We start from the raw sequence: 20936 nt of genomic DNA on the forward strand, positions 1-20936 counted from the left end.
GCTTGGATCAGTGACTACGGATGGGGCTTCTGCTATGATCGGCCGGCACACAGGATTCGTTGCTCACTGTAAAGCTGACCCATAATTCCCAAACTTTCTGCAGAACCACTGCATCATACACCAGCAGGCCTTATGTTCAAAAGGGATCTGCTTTGAGCACGTAATGACTCCCGTCGTAAAGATCATAAACAGCACAGAACATTCAAGGTACTTTTGGAGGTGCTGTCAGCTGAGTATGGTGACCTACTACTACACACAGAAATCCGATGGCTCAGCAGGGGAAGAATTTTGCAACGTTTTTTGTCTCTTTTGGGTGAAATCAAAGAGTACATGCAGTCCAGAGGTGAGGACACCGTGCTTCTGGAGGACACATCCACTCAGTGTCCTTGCATTTTTAACGGACATTACTGGAATAATGAACAGTTTGAACTGTGAGCTGCAAGGCAAAGGTAAAATGTCGCCGATATGATAAGTGCTTTAAATGTATTTAAAGCTAAGCTGAAGCTTTTCTCTGTGCATTTACAGAGAAAAAAAATGCTGCACTTTCCCTCTGTGCAGATGGTGCTGAAATACAATGCTTCTGCAACTGAGACTTTTGACAAAGTTGCAGAAAAGTACTCTCAGGTCATAAGCAGAGTTGGGCAAGAGTTTGAGAGCAGGTTTTGTGACCTGGATAGGCTTGAGCCATGTGTGTCGTTCATTTCTAAAACTTTCATGCATTGCTGAGCAGTTACGCGCAACATTAAGCCTGGATGCTGAACAGGTGGAGATTGAAATTGTATCCATCCATCCATCCATCCATTTCCTACGGCTTATTCCCTTTTGGGGTTGCGGGGGGCGCTGGCGCCTATCTCAGCTACAAGGTGGCGTCTTGTCCAGGGTGTACCCCGCCTTACGCCCGATTGTAGCTGAGATAGGCGCCAGCGCCCCCCGCGATTGAAATTGTAACACTGCAAAATGACCTCCACCTCAAAGCCCACCAGGCTGCACCAAACTTTTGGTGCCTTGTTTACACAGAAAAGTACAGTGGTGTATGCGCTGGAGCTATGAAGGTTGCAAGCCTGTTTGGTTCAACTTATCTTTGTGAATCAGCCTTTTCTGACATGAACTTCATCAAAACAAACACAGAACACGCCTCACTGATGCACATCTGCAAGACTCACTCAGAGTTGCAGTGTCAAGTTAAACACCAGAGTACAACACACTAGTTAACAGCATGCAATGCCAGGTTTCCCACTAACTGACAAAGAAACAGATAACAGATTTGGTGCCCAGTTCAAAGTGTGACATGATTTATTTAAAAATTTGAGAGTTGACTTTTGTTTTTTACATGAGTTATTATTTGTACAAACATGGTGCAAAGTAATTTATGATTTGTTAAAATGTTTTAGTGGCTAGCTAGTTAAAATGGGATATTGTGATTTCACAAGACTGTCTTAGAAGTGATCATTTGAAAATGTTCAATTTAAAAAATGTGCACTTAGAGAAAATATAAAAATAAAGTGTTGCATATTGATATGTATCTGTTTCTATATATATATATATATATTTATTGTGATAAATCATTAAGATGATCAGTGTTTCTACAAAGATAAATATAATTAATTATTAATAATAACATAGAGTTAAAGGTACATTGAGCAAATTGGCTATTTCTTGCAATTTATTTAATTATGTTAAAAAACTGGTAGCCCTTCGCATTAATCAGTACCCAAAAAGTAGCTCTTGGTTTCAAAAAGGTTGGTGACCCCTGGCATAGAGGAATGGGCTAAAATACCAGCTACTGTGTGTGCAAACCTGGTAGACATATAGTAATCGTTTGACCTCTGTTATTGCCAACAAAGGTTATATTACAAAGTATTGAGTTGAATTTTTGCTATTGACCAAATACTTATTTTCCACCGTAATTTACAAATAAATTCTTTAAAATTCCTACAATGTGAATTCTTGGATTTTTTTTTCACATTCTGTTTCACAGTTGAAGTGTACCGATGATGAAAATTACAGACATCTGTCATCATTTTAAGTGGGAGAACTTGCACAATCGGTGGCTGACTCAATACTTTTTTGCCCCACTGTATGTGTATATATATATATATATATATATATATATATATATATATATATATATATATATATATATATTAGGGGTGTGGGAAAAAATCGATTCGAATACCAGTCGAATCATTTACGTTGTGCGATTCAGAATCGCTTCTCATTTAAAAAAATGTTTTTTATTTTTTTTTTACATTTTTATTTTTTATTTTATTTATTTTTTTATTATCGATCCAACAAACCACTACACGGCAATACCATAACAATGCAATTCAATTCCAAAACCAAACCTGACCCAGCAACACTCAGAACTGCAATAAACAGAGCAATTGAGAGGAGACAAACCAAAAGTAATGAAACAAAAATGAATATTATCAACAACAGTATCAATATTAATTAGAATTTTAGCATAACAGTGATTAAAAATCCCTCACTGACATTATCATTAGACATTTATAAAAATAATAAAAAAATACTAGTGTCACAGTGGCTTACACTTGCATCACATCTCATAAGCTTGACTACACACTGTGTCCAATGTTTTCACAAAGATAAAATAAGTCATATTTTTGGTTCGTTTAATATTTAAAACAAATTTACTTTATTGCAATCAGTTGATAAAACATTGTCCTTTACAATTATAAAAGCTTTTTGAAAAAAAAAATCTACTACTCTGCTAGCATGTCAGCAGACTGGGTTAGATCCTACTGAAATCCTATGTATTGAATGAATACAGAATCGGAAAAATATTGTTTTTGAATCGAATCGAATCGAAAAAAATCGATATATCGAATCGTGACCCCAATAATCGATATTGAATTGAATCGTGGAACACCCAAAGATTCACAGCTCTCATATATATATATATTAGGGGTGTGGGAAAAAATCGATTCGAATTTGAATCGTGATTCTCATGTTGTGCGATTCGGAATCGATTCTCTTTTTTTTTTAAATTGATTTTTTTTTTTTTTTTTTTAACACTCCAACAAAACAATACACAGCAATACCACAACAATGCAATCCAATTCCAAAACCCAACCTGACCCAGCAACACTCAGAACTGCAAAAAACAGCAATTGAGAGAAGAAACAAACACGACACAGAACAAACCAAAAGTAGTGAAACAAAAATGAATATTATCAACAGTATTAATATTAGTTAGAATTTCAGCATAGCAGTGATTGAAAATCCCCCATTGACATTATCATTAGACATTTATATAAAAAAAAAAGAACAAAAGTTAAAACAAATTTAAATTATTGCAATCAGTTGATAAAACATTTTCCTTTACAATAATAAAAGCGTTTTACAAAAATCTACTACTCTGCTTGCATGTCAGCAGACTGGGGTAGATCCTGCTGAAATCCTATGTATTGAATGAATAGAGAATCCTTTTGATTCGGAAAAAAACATTTTTGAATCGAGAATCGTTCTGAATTGAAAAAAAATCGATTTTGAATCGATTCGTGACCCCAAGAATCGCTATTGAATTGAATCGTGGGACACCCAAAGATTCAGTGACGTGCAGTCAGGGGCGGCAGATGAGGCGTGCCTTCATGGAAGGAAAAAAAATGTAAAAAGAAAAAAAAAAAATTATATTTTTATTAGGGCTGGGCAACGATTAAAAATTTTAATCGAAGTTAATCGCACGATTTCTCTGATTAATCGTGATTAACTGCATTGTATACGCAAAGCCCAAAATAAATTCAAAAGTAGTGTGTAGTGCACCTTTATTTGAATATTCCCCCACATGAACAAAAGCGCAAAAACATTTGTTGTGCAAACACAATTTAAATCAGTCCTTGTTAAACAGTAGCAGTTAAATAGCATATTTTATGAAAATCAACTCAAAAAATGTAAATACAAACATTTAAGCTTATTACTACCACTGCCAGGGTATTTAAGTTATCCTGTTTGTTATGGAAAATAAATATAATCTACATACAAATCCCTGAGCCACAATCATAACATCTGAACAGGCAATTTCTGAGGTAATAGCAGAAACATTTTTTTTATCAGTGATCTTATGTTTAAAAAAACTATATTATAGGTAGTGAGCTGTTCTAGGGAATTTTTGATCAAATTATCCATAGTAGCAATATTAATAATGTTGTGTTTATTCTGCGTAGTGCACTTAAAATAATTATGACCATATTTAGGAATTGATATGATGGGAATTTTCCGATTGTTTGCTTGGTGCTTTGATAAACTGAACGCATATACATGGTACCATATTGTGATATGAGCCAGGGAATAAAAGAACTACCCTACCCAGCATGCAACAGGAGTGACGAGCATGCGCGGTAGCCCAGTATAGGTTGTGTCGCCATGACGGCATCTTGTATGTTGTGATATGCACGCTCTGAAAGTAAACGTTAAGAACTCAGCCAACACGCCTCGTCTGCATTATTGATAAATAGACAGACAACACATATACTCCGCTGCTTCACAGGCCGCTGGATGTAGCCGGCAAAGTATTCCCATGCTAGCTAGCCGGTCTAGCAAGCACGCGTCATTCAGTCCAAAACGGCCCGATCTATCCACATTCAGAACTGTCTGGCGGTCGTAAGTGATCCCGGAGTGACCACGCTGTAGCCAGTCATGAAATTTGCAGAATTGTCCGGTATTTTTGCCAAATGTTCCATCTTTACCAAGAGCCCCTCGACGCCGGGGGACGCCATCTTGTTAAGAAAAGGCGTTAACAAAATAAAAGCATGTAAACATACGCAAATGTGCGATAAAATAAATGTCGGCGTTAATAGATTGATGAGTTAACTCATAATTAACGCATTAATTTGCCCACCCCTAATTTTTATATGTATCCAGTGATTATAATATAAAGTTATTTTCCATTTAACTTAACCAATTTTGAATTATTTTTTATTCAAAATCGCTTAATTTTCACATTTGCCGTTCAAATACTGAGAATTACTTGCGGTGAGTCACAGCCAGCTGAGCCTCCCATGGATTCCGCAATGACTCTGCTAACTGCTGTCTGCTGTGCAGTGAGACCGTATTGCTAAATGAATTATATTATACATTTCCATAGTTTAGTTAGCTGAGGTGTATAATGTACAGTGTATTTTGTCAACAACTGTATGTGTGTAACGTATTTCTTGTGCTGGGCAATCATAAAACTGCTGCGAAGACGTACAATGTGAGGCTCCTGTTCTCCAGCCTCCTGGTGGTAGAGGGCGCTAGTGATCCCAGAGATCATTCTTGCACTACTCGGCTAGGCCGAAGCCGGTATGTTCTAAAGTTGTCGTTTGCCTGCATATCGTTAAAACAACCGTCCAACATTTTACAACTATTTGTAAACGTATAGTTGCCGGCCATCAGGGCCGAGTTGCGACCAAAGACTGTGTCGATGTTGAGATATTAAGCCGAGTTGGTAAGTTAATTTGTTTGCTAATAGTAGCTATTAGCGGTACCCATGTATTTTCTATGGGTAGTTAGCATCGGGTTTTAATCCCGTTTCCTCCAATGTTTCTGATACGATTGAATTTATATATATGTCGAGTCTTTATTTTGGATATTTAAATATAGCGACTGAAAATTGTGGCGTTTTAAGGCCATCTGCATTTTGTATGCTACAGTAAAGACAATGAATGAGTGTGAATGTTGTCTGTCTATCTGTGTTGGCCCTGCGATGAGGTGGCGACTTGTCCAGGGTGTACCCTGCCTTCCGCCCGATTGTAGCTGAGATAGGCGCCAGCGCCCCCCGCGACCCCGAAAGGGAATAAGCGGTAGAAAATGGATGGATGGATGGATGAACACGGCCGCTAGAGCGCGGTTACACCTGTCATAGTGACAACACTGTAATGTCGTGTTTATTTTCTACATACATGTGATTATTTAATATTGTTAATGTTAGCAGTATTATCGCTAGTAATGATAAGTGTAATTTATTTATACTATACTAAAGTATTTAAAGTACCTGCTACATTAAGTTAAAGTACCAATGATTGTCACACACACACTAGGTGTGGTTTAATTTGTCCTCTGCATTTGACCCATCCCCTTGTTCACCCAGTGGGGAGGTGAGGGGAGCAGTGAGCATCAGCGGCCGGGAATAATTTTTGGTGATTTAACCCCCAATTCCAACCCTTGATGCTGAGTGCCAAGCAGGGAAGAATGCTGGTATGATCTTTTAAACATAACCCGTTAACTGCTGCCAATCAAATGGTAAATAAGATACTCTATAGGGTTCATCTGTTTATAAATCTGTGATTAAGTCAGTGCCTCACCAGCCATGAACCTCACCGTACGTTTTAATCACTGCTATGCTGAAATTATAACTAATATTGATAATGTTGTTGTTAATATTCATTTTTGTTTCTCTACTTTTGCTTTGTTCTGTGTCGTGTTTGTCTCCTCTCAATTGCTCTGTTTATTGCAGTTCTGAGTGTTGCTGGATCAGGTTTGGTTTTGGAATTGGATTGCTTTGTCATGGTATTATATGTGTCGTGGTTTGTTGGATTGATTAAAAAAAAAAAATTAAAACATATAAATAAATAAAAAATCAATTTCTTTTTATTTAAAAAAAAAAAAGAGAATCGATTCTGAATCGCACAACGTATTCGATTCGTATTCGAATACATTTTTTCCCCACACCCCTAATATATTATATATATATATATATATATATGTATGTGTGTGTGTGTGTATATATATGTATGTGTGTGTGTGTGTATATATATATATGTATGTGTGTGTGTGTGTATATATATTTATGTATGTATGTGTGTGTGTATAAATATGTATGTATGTGTGTGTGTATAAATATGTATGTATGTGTGTGTGTGTATATGTATATATATGTGTGTGTGTGTGTGTATATATGTATGTGTGTGTGTGTATATATATAGATATATATATATCTATATATATATATATATATATATATATATATATACATATACACACATATACTTGGCCTCCTGCTCTTCATCAGTAACGTCCTTTAAACACTGGTGTACATTCGTGATAGAGGTCTTTTCCAAGATGGTGCTTCTGCTTACCGTGTGAATATTGCTTTTTTGACAGCCGCCCATCTTCGCTAACCGCATCATCGCAAAACCAAACCACAAAGGCATTCACAGCGTGCGCTTGGATGTTCGTGTGTTTGTGTGTGTGTGAATGCAACAACATAGTATTAAAGAAACAAGTTGTAGTATTAAACTGATAGCTAATGATTATTTTGTGGATGGTGTACATGACTGCAATATGCAGTACAGTTTGTATTTGGTGTCTGCAGATTCATGTATGTTTTGTATTTCCAATTCGAGGTGCAACACTGTAAAAGCGCTTGTGCATTGTTACTTTTATTAATGTCTTATTGCAAACTGCATCATGTAAAGTCAATTTTGTATTTTTTCCCCTCTCGTTTGGTATTATCTGTGTCATCTCATTTTGTGATATTGTTCGTCTTTTCCATTCTGCATGTGTTCTCCTGGATGACTTGTTTTTGTGTGTGAATGAGAGAGAATGTGTTTGAATGTCTTTTGAAATCCTAATACTTGATTAGTGGCGTGTTGCCTGATTGTGTTGTTGGCCAGCTAATATACATCTGTTATGAGTCCCCCACCTAATAACTCTCATTGTTCTGCTGTTTATGACTTGACTGAATGTCCGCACTAAACAGGCCTTCCTATCTGTTTCTTCAACTCTACAACACTTCTGACTTCCAATCAACTTTTCCAACATTCATTTCATATGTCCTCTGCCTCATTCTACCACATGTATGTAACACCAACATGGCTTCATCTCTCTCCTGCTCATCTCTGTCTCCTCTCAGAGGGAACCGCGAGAGTTCCAGCCGGGCGTCCAGCAGTCGTCAGAGCAGTACGGACAGCGATATGAAATGCTTGGAGCCACGTCCCTGGAGCAGCACCGACTCTGATAGCTCGAACCGCACCCTGCGGCCCCCTGTCACAAAGGCCAGCAGCTTCTCTGGTATCTCCATCCTCACTCGAGGGGACAGTCTTGGCAGCAACAAAGGCTCACAGGGAAGCTGCAAAGGCTCTCGATCTGGTAAGGACAAGGGGGCATAGTTTAGACGCAAGGAGAAACATTTATTTTGGTGACAACACTTGCGTAATGTTTTTACGTTCCTTAACTCCTTGTACATCATTAATTTTAGTTGTGACAGATTTCAAGCTACTTCCATACTTTGTACTTGCCTGTATATCCATTTTGTTTCACTTATGTTCCTGCTGTCAACATTACTACAAAGATTTCCATAATGTCCAGAGTAAAATGTTTATATATCTATCATAAAATGATATAAATAATGTTAGCATCTCTAGCAGAGCTATGTGAGCAACATTGCTAAGAGAGCATTTTAACAGCAATGTTACTCCACGTTAGCATATTTATTGAAATACAAACAAAAACTCAAAACGGATATTTAGTGTTCAAAGAGTACTTGAAAAAAAGCAAAACTTGGAAAATTTTGAAAATATGAAATATTTTACTGAAAGTCAACTTTACATTAGGGCTGGGCGATATGGCCTTTTATTAATATCTTGATATTTTTACGCCATGTCACGATACACCATATATATCTGGATATTTTGCCTTAGCCTTGAATAAACACTTGATGCATATAATCACAGCAGTATGATGAAATTTATGTGTCTACATTAAAACATCCTTCTTCATACTGCATTAATATATGCTCATTTTACACTTTCATGCAGAGAGGGAAATCACAACTAAGTCAATTTACCAAAAGTGTATTTATTAAAAAGTTATTAAGCAGTGGCACAAACATTAATTTCATATCCAAAACAAAGTGCGAAATTGTCAGAGACATTTTAAAATAAGCTATTAGTGCACTTTTGTCTATGATGTCACTAAGATGACGTATCGAAACAACACTTTTTTTTACAGAACGACACTACAATAGTTTAAAACAAAGTGCACTTTTGTGCATGATGTTACACAGGATATTTCAATAAGTGTTAAATAAAGATGAGCTGCATAATAGGAAATCAAATAGTGTATGTCCTTCGCTATGTGGTAGGTTACTGTGGACATTATCTCCTTGTTGTTGACTAGTTTTTTCATACGTTGTTGATCTGGAAATGATTGCGTGGGCATTTTGAGGGTGTGGCACCGGCCAGAGATGTTGACATGCGTAGTTTGAATCACTCTTCACTCTCTAGCGGGTGTCTTCAAATGATGCTATACATTAGCAGTAGGGCTACTTTTTGTAGCAACACTTTTGCTGCATACTTGACATATTACGGTTGTCTGTTCAACATCTTCCCGCTCGAAGCCAAACCACCGCCAGACGATGGACTCCCTGCTGTTTTTCTTCGGAACGAATTATTCCTTCATTTGTTGCCGGATTCGCACCTTCTTCTTCTCGTATTACCACTCACACCACAGCGAACGTTAATATGCCGCTACCTGTCTGCGCGGCGAGGGCGTATGACGTTGCACGCGTGACAGTATGTGACGTATGTACGAAGGTGCGCTTGTTTTATGTCTCTTTGAGGATGGACAAGAAAGAGTGAGAAACACGTGTAGTGTAATGCCTGCAGCTAAAAGCAACTGCGTGAGAACCTATCGTCGAATATCACGATATAGTCATTTTCTACATCGTACAGAGAGACAAACCCGCGATATATCGAATATATTCCATGTATCGCTCAGCCCTACTTCACATACATTCCACACAATCCAGGCGTAACATTTGTAAAGGATACACAATTGTATTAATGTGATACTACAGTTACTGCAGTGTTAATCCTACATGCAAGAGTTCGGTAATATTTGAGCAAAATTTTTCTGGCACCAAGCTGCAGCCAACTAACAGGCAGCACTGCTCCGTGGTTTGGCATACCGCGAGGGATGGAAGGTTGGGTGTATGTGTGCGTATCTGCATAATAAACCATGGATGGGTGTGTGTACATAAGCCTTGAAGTCATTCCATTCGGCGTCAGAGTTGAACATTCCAGGTGTCCTTGACGAAAGGAGGGGGTAAGGGATTTCAGAGCATCTTTTACTGCAATAATCTCACCGGGTAATGTACAACATGACCTTGCTAAAGCCAGTGCAAAGGGAGCCAAATTGTAGATAAAGATGTTTTTGGTTAGGGCGACCAGGTACATTTAAATAGATTATTCTTCTTTGGTTGTTGGGCGTAGCTCCTAAATTGATTATAATTTAATTTTGCAGAGCAGAAAGGGGTGGCATAGCTCGGTTGGTAGAGTGGCCGTGCCAGCAACTTGAGGGTTGCAGGTTCGATTCCCGCTTCCGTCATCCTAGTCACTGCCGTTGTGTCCTTGGGCAAGACACTTTACCCACCTGCTCCCAGTGCCACCCACACTGGTTTAAATGTAACTTAGATATTGGATTTCACTATGTAAAGCGCTCTGAGTCACTTGAGAAAAGCACTATATAAATACAATTCACTTCACTTCAAAGCTTCATCGTGATGTTCTCCAGTTTGCGATCCAGTTAAAAAAATCAGTACAGTTTCAGTCCCTGTCTATGTCATCAATTATGACAGGCAGCCTCTGGGCACCTTAATTTGCCAATTGACTAAAGCAATGCTTAATCCAATCAGCAGATCACCTGTAAACATAGTTCCAAATAGATAGATTACTGTGCTGTTGTCAATGGAAAGACACCACGCCAGACACACGACCCCTTACTTCTCCCACAAGTCCATCAGGTGTCTAGGAGCAAGCGTTATGAAGTTTCTCATCAAATATTTTGTCAATTGCATTGCGGGACCACGTCAACAATTCCATGTTTTAATTTGGAGAACAGTGAAATAGAGAGGCTCTTAGAAAGTAAAGACAAGACGAAGAAGCCGAGCAGGGAAATATAAGGTAGGGTGGACTGAATCAAGAGCAAGCAACACTCAAGCAGACAGGACAAAGAATGTATTTAATATATTCAAATGTCTTTGAATATATGAACTCGTAGATCAGGGATGTCAAATACTGTATGCGGCCCGCAGGCGAAGAGATTCAATCCGGCCTGCAAGATGAGTTTACAAAGTGTAAAGTTGAGCTGCATATAAATGAAAGAAACTGCTGTACAACATGCGTCCATTGGCTGTCACACTAACAATTCTGTTAGGCAAGCACATAGTTTATCCCGAGGTGAGCAAGTATGCCAAGCAAGAGTTACATGTCAAAGTGGGACTGTGACTCCTCCCCCTCCACCCAACGTTAAACAAACAGGAGTAAAATAGTAATTATTAACCCCACTTAAAAAATGCTGCAGGAGACTATATTGTAATACTGCAATTTGATTTAGTTCTGTGAAAATGTATTGTCTTCTGTGAAAATTTAAAGAAAGTGAACAGTGTGTGATTTACTGTCAGTCTTAAATGTTTGTTTTTGGTTTGTTAAAATTGTTCACAAATTGCACAGCTTTTATTTTGTTATCAATACACAGTGATGCCTAGAAAGCAGAGTAATTCAACCCTTTAAAATAGTTTCTACATCAGTTTGTATGTCCTGTTGATTTAGAACAGGATTAATATGTGGAAATGACAAGGATACATAGTTGATACATAGAACAGTTTTTATTTATGCTTTATTTTGCTTGTTTTCAATCCTTGATGGGCTGTGACTGAATTGCTTTGTAGAAACCCTGACATTAACTTTGAATTCATTGTGTTTCATAGTGTTTTTGAAAATGCACCAATTTTTTCCTAAGCATTTTCTACTAATTTAAAGTGTTTTCTCAAGAGGATTATTTGTGATATGTACATTTTCAGGATGTGCTTGTTTCTATTTTGGGTCACCCCTGCCCTTGATGAACTTGGAAGCTGGAGACCATTTCCACCACTATCCCCTTGGTCTTTATCACATGGATACAAGACTTGTTGCTTTTTCACAAGCCCACTAGATGTTCTACCTCCACTCTGTACTCTGACTCATCGTTGTCTGTGCTGTCCCACTACTGCTCTGTTGTCTGCAAACCTCACAATATGACAGCCGTCCAGTCATAGGTCAGTAGCGTTAAGATGAGGGGGCCCAGCACACATCCCTGGGGGCATCTGGTGTGGAGGGTGATGGAAAAAGACCATTCATTGGATCCTGACAGTCTGTGGTCTGTTGGTCAGGAAATCCAAGAACCATTTCCCAAGTGAGGAACTCAGCCATAGCCGGTCCAGCTTATTCACCAGGGTCCAAGGAATAATGATTTTGAAGGTGGATATGGGAGTTCTTGCTCTCCAGGTGGAGGATGACTGTGTTGACCACTGATGAGATGGCATCATAGGTAGAACTGATCTTCTTGTAGGTGTACTGATAAGGGTCCAAATTGACATCAATGGAAGTTCTAATCCAGTCTATTATCATTCTCTTGAAACACTTCATGACATCGGTGTGAGGGCTATTGGCCGATAGTCATTCAGACCTCTCGAGGTGGAGCTGTTTGGTACAGGAATTGATGGACAATGGAAAATGAAGTTAATTTTGTTAACAACCTGCTTGCCTTGGAAATGTAATAGGGTAAACGTAGATGAATACCCCTGGAAAAATGGTTTGGTGAAAACATGCAAGTTTGCAGCGCTGAATTGTGTTAGATGTTGGAATTGAGCATAGCTGTTGGTGTGTTAAGCAAAGTTAAAATGAAGGTCAGACTCTGTGTGCTTCATTCAAGATGTGACAACACAACACTTGCACCTTATAACCTTCAAGCACTTGTTGCACGTGGCAGAGTATGCATGTATTCACAACTGAAATGATCAACCAATCAAACTATATTTACATATTACTTATCATGCAAGAGGCAACACAAAGTGCTTCACGCCAGTAAAAAAAAATAGAGAAGAATACACACGCGCACACAGTTTTACTGAAAATAAGTCACATCACTGAGTATTGAGGAAAAACCGCACCTTTGAGGCATCCAAACTGGAGAATAATTCAAATGAATGCCATCTACAAAAATGTATAAAATACATGTTAAAGTATATGTGAAAATAAAATATAAAAGTACATTAATAAATTAATAAAAAACATAACATTGGGCAAATAATAGTAGTAATAATAGCAAAAAATAACAGAATAAAAATTAAGAACCTAATAAAAGTTTAACATGATCAGTAAAAAGACAATTAAACACTATTATTTTTGGAAAATATCAACGGTCTCTGCAGTCCTGAAGCTCTCTGGCAGGTTGCCCTGTAGGTGGGGGCCATAAATTATCATATTGTTTGACGAAATAAGGATCAATCTGAAAATGTTGCTTTCTTCAGAGTTACTGCCTAAATCTTCCTTCATTTAGAGTCCAACACATTTAGAGTCCTTTATATCTTTCTCTATAAATGTTTATCAGGACGCTGAGGTGGGACTCTTCTGCTCACAATTCCCTGCCGGTGGGATTTATATTGAGAGCGTACAAGTTTTTATTTTTAATTTTTTATAAGGTATGATTTAATTATAATTAATTTTTGGCGTACATAGATTCTGAGGTATTTGCATACTCAGGTTTTATAAACAAGGTTCCTGGTCACTACTGTTGACACTAGAAGTGGTGTCATGTTGGTACCCATCCCTACTACTGGATTCATTTTAGAATGTGCTGCAATGTCTCCTTTTTTTCCAAAGCGGTCCTCTGTGAAGTGGTGGGCGTATAAGGAGGGCAGGCTCACCTAGCTAAGGATGGTAGGATTTGGTTTGTGACGTTAGGAAAACGTGTAACTTCAAATCCGCACCCATTCACATAAAAGTAGAGCAAACAAGTGACTGTATTGCCCTAAATGTGAATGACAAAATAGCTGAAAATTGCGGGTGTACTTTTCTACTTCACTAGGCCTGCACCTAGTCAGTCCTGATGTGTGTCCCCCACCTGTAGCCTCCCAGTCCAGCCGTAGCTTGCTACCCTGTGCAACCCAGCAGCCGCCGCAACCCCAGGCTCCGACCGCCCTGCTGCCCACCCCGCAACAACACCCCATGGGCAACCACATCATTACTCAGGTAAGAGTCAATTACAAAAAGTGCCATTTTTTTTCTTTATAGATTGTCAGTCCACACATGTGGGGTTGTGTATAATTAGGTGCTAATTCTGGTTATACAGTATGTCTTGTAAATAACTTTTAGACTCTCAGGATAAAGGACTGAATGCAGACATGATTACTAAAAATGATTTCCATTACAATCAATCTGATCATTAACATTCCCTCTGTGACCTGACCCACCTTTTCTCCACTGTATTCATCTTAATGTATTTCCTGTATCTAACACCCTCCCTCTTTCTGTGTCTTCTCCTCCTTCCGTCCTCGCTCTCCTCCTTTCTGCTGCTCTATTGTGTCTATAGCCGGTAGCATCTTTGCAGCCCTCTCAGCCTGTCTCCTACTCCAGCCCCCAGGTTCTCCTGCCCATTTCTCCTCCTCAGCAGTACACAATGGTACTGACACAGAGTTTATGGCGTCATTACTTTTCACTGACAGAAGTTGCAATTAACCAGTTTTGCATTCATCTTGACAGTAATTCTCCTTCCTTTCTCATAGTTGCATAGAAACAGTGTCGTATACAATGTAGTGTACATTTAGTTCATTACCGTAAATGCTCTAATCATCGCTGGGTCATTTGCAGTGTTGGTACATTGCAAAACACCACAGCACAACTACAACATTGTAGAGTGGCACCTCAGTTTTCATTATTAATCTTTTCCAAAAGGATTTTTAAAAGAGAACTGCATCCTTTGGGTCATTTTTGGGGAAGACAAGCCCTCACAACTTTTTCTTTTTTTCAACGCATTCTAACTTGTAAATAAACACCAGCAAAAGTCAGTGAACAATGGAGCCAACCCCGAGCTGAGCGGTTAGCACAGCTTCTTGTCTCCCCATTCTCTCTCTCGCTCTGTGTGTTGCATGCTTAGCCGTTCTTAAACCTGAAGTGATAGTGGCACTTGCGAGAGAAAATGTAGTTTATCTGCCGCCGTGGAGGTGAGGGTTAATATTTAAACGTATGGACATACATTACCCGCGCCAGCTTGTCACCTGTAGGTCCACAGTAAAACGATGCTTGGACCTTTTTTTTTTGTCGACTAATTGTGGCAGCACTAGTACAGAGCAGGTTGAACACTGTTGAATTAAGCATTTATGTGTGGGCTTTTGGTTTAGAGTGGAGTGGCAATGCATTCCATGCCAATTACATCCAATAAATTTGGCTGGATTGGATTGGCCAATCCCTAATTATAAAGCTAATGAGTTCAGAGGCAGGGTTTGTACAGTTGCTTAAAAACATTAAAAATGCTTGGATTTTAATGTTTTCAAGGTTTGAAAAATGCTTGAGTTTTGCTTGGAAATGTTCACCATATTTCTCAGCAGTCTGACTCAATAGGCTAATTATAAAATGGAAAAAAATAAAATAGGTTTCCTTAAAGAAGAAAGCCACATGTTTTATCTGTTGGCTTTGCACGAGCCCTTACATTAGGTTGTTGTCATGCCAGAGCCGTATATACGTCGCCCCCCCAAGAGGACAGTGGTGCATCGGTCCACCATGCCGGGAGGTTATCGTTTTAATGACCATGATGTATGCGTGAATTATGATACAATCAAGCAAGTAAACAATAATAATTTATTTCTTGTAAGCAATGATGTATAAATGAATGATGATACAAGCAAGTAAAAATTAATCTATGTTATTTATTGTAAGGAATGGTGTATACATGGATGATGATGATAAAAACAAACAATGCTTGCAAACACCAATGACATTGAATAGTCAAAAAAAAAACTGCTTCATTTCCAGTTAATGATAACAGCTGGTTCAATGATAGGCTTAGGTTTTAGTAGATGTTCCAGATTTTTCCTACAGACAGCATTTGGTGACCTCAAACAAAAAGGCTATGGATTGATTCACACTGGCTTTCGCCTTTTGAAGGTTACTGGACAAACTGGAAAACTGATCTTGAAAGTCCTTAAAAAGTGCTTGAATTTGGTAATGGAAAAGGTGTACGAAGCGTGTATATAGTACAGCAAGTGTAACACGCACACGTTTCACATTGACAGCTGAGTAGAACAACAAACATGCATGCATAGGTCAATAAAGCTGCTACAGTAGTTGCTGACCACTTATGATACTTAACTAAGTTTTAATAGAAGTGAATAGAAAAACTACACCCAGAGCCACAACTGGTAATGTCAATGTGTTTTTAACAAATCAGAAAGTCCGTCTGTAATGTGCTTTTGTAGGCCACACATGGGGAGCATTTGCATTTAATTAGTGTACCCTGCCTTCCGCCCGAATGCAGCAGAGATAGGCTCCAGCACCCCCCGTAACCCCAAAAGGGACATGTGGTAGAAAATGGATGGATGAATAGAGGCGCTTAGAGCATTTACGGTGTATCAAAAGAAAATGTACTGTCGTTGGTTTTGTAAATTTGTTAAAATACTTATGTATGGCCTAATCCCATTGCATCAAGTAGTCACATGGTGCAATAATACTCATCCATTACCCCACAGGGGGAAGAACTGGCGCCCCAGTTCACCCAGATGACGCTGAGCCGTCAGGGCTCCAGTGAGAACCCCGAGCCTCCCCCCTTGTATCAGGCTCCTCCGACTGTCCTGTCCCAACACCCCCCTCCTCAAACCAGTTACATAATGGCGACCACCGGCCAGCCGATGCCTCCGCCGTCTGGCTACCAGCCGGCCACCGGACATCCCCATCCTCCACCCCCACCGCCACCTCCATCTCAGACCGTCATGCAGGCCCCGCCTTCTCAGAGCTACATGCAGCCGCCTCCGCCACAGCAGGTAAGTCATGTCTCATTGAAACATCAGTTGTATACAACACATTTCTGTTGAATGCTAGAAAACGCCACAGTCAACTGAAAATTTAACTGGGAAATGTACGACATTTAGTCTTCTTTCTCATAATGTTGTGTGTCACTTTTGTAAAAAAATGGCAACAATACTCCTATTTACATCTCATGACCTGAATTCGACCAATTATTAGCAATATTGTTATTAAAAGCGCTAACATTAATGGGCTATTTTAAGCGAAACCGTGATCCCAGAAATCTCACTTGCTTATGCTGCCACAGTATATTCACATATTGAGCCGGTGAGCTGCTGCGTCGCCTCTGAGTTGGTAAAAGGTAATTATCATGCCTCCAAACTGTACAGTATGTTGTTTGCATAAACCGAGAAGTTGGTCAACTTTTACATATAATTATGACATTTATATATTTATATATTAAGTCATGACGTAATCACAGAGTGTTAACTAGTTTATTCTGCTATATTGTGCCGGTGAACAGCTGGATCAATTCTGAGCTGGTGAAAGTTAATTCCATCCATCCATTAATTCTAGATTTTAAATCACGCCTCTCACCTAGATAGTAGAAGGTTACGGCCATAAACTGACAAATTGGTTAACTTTGACATTCAATTTAAACCTTGCGATGGCAAGAAAGACATGAAAAAGGCTAGTTTTCTGCCACCTTTTTTTTTTTTTTTTTTTTTTTGTAAAAAAAAATTCAATGTGGAAATATTTTCTGCTTAAAAATGCAAGACTTATTTCTGGTAAATTAAGACAGAAGCGATTGATCGTGTCTCAGAAACAGCCAATAAGGTGTCAAGTTCAAAGTCACCTGACGGGTCTTGCAAAACATCTTTAAAATGTATTAATATGTTGTATTATGCTGGGCATAATACAACATAGTTTACATTTCAATGCGGCCCGCTGGATATTTTCTAACTATAGAAATGATTGCAATGGTTAGAATCTAAACTTTTGGTGACGTACGAGGCTTTGCTTCATGCAGACAAGGCACGAGCAGAGTGGGCGGGGCTTGTTTACAGAGCAAAAAAGCAGACGGGGGCTGAATTCTACAGCAAAGTTCTACAGATGTGGATGTGTTCTACCCTTTGCGTTTGTTTCACCTTGTTTGTTGCATCGTTGTTGCTTTAGCTTGATTATAAAATATGTCGATCAAGGAGGTGGTGTGCAGGAGCACAATGGATATTCTCAATATGCAATGTTTTATTGTTCATAGTTTATATTGTAAATACCACATTCTATATTTTTATGTTCATTTTGACTGTCATACAATTTGGTAACTTAACTCAAGTTCATTCTAATTTTGAGATGGTCTGTTCAGTTTTTTACTGCAATACACTCAAATGTACATGACCATACAGAATGTGGGATTTACAATATTATCTACAGTATAAACATTAAAACACTGAATATTTAAAATACTTGAACGTTGCACCTCTAGTGCAGACCACTTCCTTGATGGACATCTTTTACAAACAAGTAAGAGCAACGAAGATGCTTGACAAACATGGCAAAAAATAAAGGCAAAAAGATAAAAAACATCCACTTATTCAATGTAATATCACTGTTCTTATGGTCACTGCGGTGTGCTATTCATCTGTTAATGACCAAACTTTGTCTTGTGAACAATGAGCTTACTCTCAAACATTTATTCCTCCTTTGATGAATGCATCCAAACATGTCTTCTTCATTACATTTATCTGAATATCATTACCTAGCACCATCTGCTGGTCACATTGTGTATCTAGAAAACACGTCACTCAAAAGTGTAAATTTTAACCATTGGAATCATTTCTATGGTTGCAAAATATCCAGCGGGCAGCATTGAGGTGTTTATTATGTTGTATTACGCCAAGGTATCATCCTGGGTAAGACGTTAAACTACAACCGCAGGCTGTAGAGAGGTAGCACCTTACCTCAGTAAGGGTCCTCTGGCTAAGGAAATATCCCTACTGATAGTCCTGGTCCCCCTGCATGCCTGTGTGGCACTTCCCATGGTGCCTAGCCTAGCCAGCACACTGGGATAGAAGACAGGTTTTCGGCTGACTGCGCGGAAGAAACCCTTAGAGGTTCAACGGGCTGAATGGTGACACCAGCATGCTCTATGGAGCGCTACGGGCTGGATGTGTTATGCTATAATGTGTCCAGGCCATCCACTGCAACTGGATCCACCTCTAGCTGTCTTGACTATTTCTTGCCACTAGATACAGGTGCGCAACCCACCCTCACTTAAATCCAATGGACCGCGCAAGTCATGACTTCACACACACACAACCCCGCAATCTCCCTCACCCAAGTCCTGCGGCGTCGGGCACGTAGCCAAGTGGCAGGTGTGGACTTCACTGGAAGCCATAGTCACAAACTCACACGCAGGCGGCTTGGGCCATAGGGTCGCTGTCCAATGACTAAGGCAGCACTGGACTTCGGCAGCCCCCCGAGCGACTAGGCAGCCCTCTTTAGGTATGCACTGCCTACTTCCTGGCATGAGGAACGGGCTAGAAAAGGTGCCCCAAAAATTGTCTGCCTCATTTCTTCCTGGCCAGCTAGCCGCAGCTGGCAGGAGTCCCATAACTAGCGGTAAGAAACAAGGAAAAAAGTAAAAGGTGACACCGATCACCCTTGGCGCATGGAATGTGCGCACACTTCTTGATAGGGCTAGTGACCTATCAAGACCTGAGAGGAGAACTGCCCTGATTGCCAGAGAGCTGGACCGGTATGGCATCCAGATCGCTGCTCTCAGCGAAACACGTCTAGCTGGAGAGGGACGGTTGACAGAGACTGGTGCTGGCTATACATATTTCTGGATAGGCCGCACTGAAGCAGAGCGGCGTGAGGCAGGAGTTTGCTTTGCCATCAAAACCAACTTGGTCAGTAAGTTGGCTGCACTTCCCAAAGGTGTCAGTGACCGCCTGATGGCGCTGCGCCTGCCTCTTCCAGGAAAACACTCTGCCACGCTCATCAGTGCCTATGCCCCCACGATGACGAACACAGACGATGTGAAGGAGAGGTTCTATGAAGACCTTAACGCTACCATCGCAGCAGTGCCCAGGGCAGACAACCTGATCATCCTTGGTGACTTCAATGCCACTGATCACAAGTCATGGGAAGGAGTCCTCGGAAAAAATGGCATGGGCAGCTGTAACAGCAATGGCACCCTTCTGCTGGAGACATGTGCGGCACATAAGCTCTTGATCACAAACTCAGATTATAGCCTCCCAAAGCGCAACAGGACCTCATGGATGCATCCCCGCTCAAGACACTGGCACCTACTGGACTATGTCATTGTGAGGGAAAGGGACAGACAGGATGTCAGGATTACAAAGGCGGTGTGTGGTGCAGAGTGCTGGACTGACCATAGGCTCCTTGTGTCTAAGCTGAATATCAAGATCCATCCTCCCAGAAGGTCTCAAGGTTCCAAAGTTCCGAAGCGCTTGAACGTTTCCAGGCTCACCAATGCCTCTGTCAAGCAATCGCTGACTGAAGAGCTCACCAGAAAACCGCAGGACCTAAAACCCTCTGGGAACCTTCGAGGAGGACTGGGCTGCGTTCAGAGACACCGTCTACACTGCTGCTCTCAATTCAGTAAGACCTACAGCCCGCAGGCAACACGACTGGTTTGATGAGAATGATGATCACATCAGAGATCTTCTCCAGGAGAAACATCGTCTGCACAAAGCCCAACTCAGTGATCCAACATCCTTTCAAAAACAGTCTGCCCTCAAGAGCATCTAAGCTGTGTCTGATGCAGAACGACTGGCTCTGCCGAAAATCTGACGAGATTTAGTACTATGCAGGCCAGAATGACAGCAAGAAGTTCTACAGCACCCTCAAGGCCATCAATGGGTCCACAACATCAGGATATTCCCCTCTCCTCAGTGCTGATGGCAGCACACTGGTCACAGACAGAGAGAAGATCTTTGAGCGCTGGGCTGAGCACTTCCACGGTGTTCTCAACCGCCCCTCAGCCATTAATGAGGAAGCCATTGCACGCCTCCCTCAAGTCCTGTCAACACCTCCCTTGACGAACAACCAACGGAAGCTGAGGTCATCAAAGCCATCAGAGGAGTTCCAAATGGCAAAGCACCTGGTGTGGATGCAATTCCAGCAGAAATCTAC

General features: G+C 40.1%; 1 protein-coding gene across 17 annotated transcripts in view; it reads left to right on the top strand.

The window, feature by feature from the left end:
* Positions 1–20936, top strand: part of LOC133542506 (R3H domain-containing protein 2) — a 173661-nt gene that overhangs the window by 113620 nt on the left and 39105 nt on the right. For 11 of the 17 annotated variants that reach the window (XM_061886724.1, XM_061886764.1, XM_061886716.1 and 8 more), the window contains 4 exons: positions 7853–8088; positions 13846–14009; positions 14350–14439; positions 16502–16792. In XM_061886724.1, the coding sequence (XP_061742708.1) occupies positions 7853–8088; positions 13846–14009; positions 14350–14439; positions 16502–16792 (781 nt within the window). The remainder of the gene's footprint in view (positions 1–7852; positions 8089–13845; positions 14010–14349; positions 14440–16501; positions 16793–20936) is intronic. The other 6 variants (XM_061886805.1, XM_061886814.1, XM_061886833.1 and 3 more) reach the window with 3 other exon arrangements.

This window comes from Nerophis ophidion, linkage group LG02, assembly GCF_033978795.1.
Source record: "Nerophis ophidion isolate RoL-2023_Sa linkage group LG02, RoL_Noph_v1.0, whole genome shotgun sequence".
Taxonomy (NCBI): domain Eukaryota; kingdom Metazoa; phylum Chordata; class Actinopteri; order Syngnathiformes; family Syngnathidae; genus Nerophis; species Nerophis ophidion.